Genomic DNA, 2,489 nt, shown 5'->3' with positions numbered 1-2,489 from the left:
TCGCGAGATTTGCCTTGTCTTGAATACCTCGTCGATGAAGATGGGCCGTACAGACCTGCTAGCTCAGTCACGCCGTGGGCCGCAAGCAGGCAAGTCAAGGGACCTCCGTTCACGGAATGCCGATAATGTCCACTTTCAATTTTTTCCTTTTTGATGAACTGATGACAAATACACAAAATTATAGTTTTTTTTTAAAAAAAATACAAAGATTCATATTGGAATTTCTAAATTTGAGGAAAGGAGTCGAGTTTCACGGCGTTGGCTTCTGTTGCCCCTGGACTGCGCCCAAACGTCCGATTTATATCAGACGGTTCCTATGGGCGCGTGGCTCGGCAGGGGATTCGATCCATTCCCTTTGTGTCTTATCTCCGGCGCAGAGAAGCCTCCAGCTCCGGCCGCTGAGCCAACCAAAACGGAAGCCATGGCGACCACGTCGACCACCCCGTTCCACCGTCTCCTCGCCCCGGCCCGGTCGAACCCCGCTGCGCGCCTCTCCCTCTACACCCGCGGCCCTCCCACGCTCTCCTTCTCCCGCTCCATCTCCGTCCGCCGACGTCTCGCTGCCGCATCCAAGGACACCGCCAGCGACAAGGGGCAAGAACAAGAATCGTCCACGGTAGCGGGCGGAGCCGCGGAGCCCGCAGAGGAGGAAACACCTCCGGGTGAAAAGACCTCAGATGAAGTGGCGACGGAGCTTAAGGAGGTGATGCGTGCGCGTAAGGAGGCGGAGGTCGCCGCAGGCGGCGGTGGGTGGTGGGCCGGGGTGGCGCAGGAGATGACGGAGATCGAGTGGCCGGCGCCGGGGAAGGTTCTGGGCACCACGGGGGTCGTCCTCGGGATCATCGCGGGATCCACGGTCGCCCTGCTCTCCGTGAACGCGATCCTCGCCGAGCTCTCCGACCGTGTCTTCGTTGGCCGGGGCCTTCAGGATTTCTTCTAAGGGTGAAGTGGCATCAATTTGTCTCCGTTTATATTTCGAGAATTCAGATAGGCGTATTGCAAGGTTCATAGATTGAAAATGGCTGTGTTGCTGCAAGAGAAATATGATATGCTGTTCCGCAGACAATTGCATTGTGCTAACCTGTGCGTGCGATTCAGTCTTCGGGAAAGAGTTTTGGCTGGCATTTCTGTGCTAACTACTCTTACTCCGAGAAGAGAAACCTAGCTGAGTTTCTACTTATGTCAGTAGCACAAAGTAAAGCTGGTTAATTTATACTTGATAAAACTGATAAACTTACTTGCACTTGGCAATATTTTCTATTTAGTGTAGTGATTTGCTAAAGCTACATTTCTCATCCACAAAACATTTAGCTTAAGTTGTAACCACGACTAGGGAACACCCTAATCTATCTTGTGAACCCAAGTGTATGGCCATTCTTATCTACAACCTCATTCCCGAGCAGTGACATTCACAGGCAGATGATGCAATTCTTCATGACATACATGTATATTGGGTATTGATTTTCGGTGTTGGTTCCAGATCATTCATATTCCTTGGGTTGTCAGAATATATGGTTTTGAAGATAGAATCGCCTCTCCCGACCATGGCTGATATGTATGGCTTGGTATGGATTGGTCCTGCTCTTTTTCTATGATCATGACATACATGTATATTGGGTATTACATTTGGGTGTTATTCCTGTGTGTTTTGGTACGGTATAGGTTCAGCTATTGGTCGTGACATGGACAAATTATTTTTCATCGATATGCAAACTGTTGAGTATATTGTGTACGTGTATATGTGTGTGTAGGGCCCACCTCCTGTATTCCTTGTATAGTTGAGGTTGTGGCCCACCTCTGTACTTATATATACGTGCCTGGTGCACCGATCAATACATTGCGATTGCATAGCCCATAACCTATCTCTCTACATGGTATCTATCGCAGCAAGGTCCTAACCCTAGCCGCCGCCGCCGCCGCACCTCCGCGCCGTCGCCGCCGCCGTCACCAGCCGCCGCCGCCGCTGCCCTACCCTCGGCCGCCGCCGCCGCCCTGGTAACCGCCGCCGCCGCCCACCCGCCCCGCTCGCCGCCGCCGCCGCCTCCTGTCCCGAGGCCGCCGCCGCCGCCCAACACCGTTGTTCGTGCTCTTCTCACCACACATGGCACGATCTTTCGTCTCACTTGCCCGTACACCTCGCAGCAGAACGATCGTGCTGAGTGCATCCTTCGCACTCTTAATGACTGCGTTAGGACTCTTCTCTTTCACGCCAATGTGCCCCCGCGCTTTTGGCCCGATGCTCTAGCCACGGCTTCCCTCCTCATAAACATCCGTCCATGTCGTACTCGCGGGAACTTTACACCTCACCACCTTCTCTTCGGTGCACCCCCCTCTTATGAAGGGCTTCGCATTTTCGGCTGCCTGTGCTACCCTAGCATCGCTGCCACTGCGCCTCATAAGCTCGCACCCCGCTCCGTCGCATGCATCTTTCTCGGCTACCCACCTAACACTAAGGGCTACCGCTGCTACGATCCAGTCTCTCACCGTGT

General features: G+C 53.4%; 1 protein-coding gene across 1 annotated transcript; it reads left to right on the top strand.

Moving 5' to 3' along the window:
• Positions 1-323: 323 nt before the first annotated feature.
• On the top strand, positions 324-1,243 carry LOC123188955 (preprotein translocase subunit SECE1). The gene has a single exon (XM_044601248.1). The coding sequence runs from the start codon at positions 422-424 to the stop codon at positions 938-940; it is 519 nt and encodes a 172-aa protein (XP_044457183.1). The 5' UTR covers positions 324-421; the 3' UTR covers positions 941-1,243.
• The last annotated feature ends 1,246 nt before the right edge of the window (positions 1,244-2,489 follow it).

The sequence above is a fragment of the Triticum aestivum genome, chromosome 2A, assembly GCF_018294505.1.
Source record: "Triticum aestivum cultivar Chinese Spring chromosome 2A, IWGSC CS RefSeq v2.1, whole genome shotgun sequence".
NCBI lineage: Eukaryota > Viridiplantae > Streptophyta > Magnoliopsida > Poales > Poaceae > Triticum > Triticum aestivum.
The sequence above is the reverse complement of the archived record's forward strand: the minus strand, read 5'-3'. Positions and strand labels throughout refer to the sequence as shown.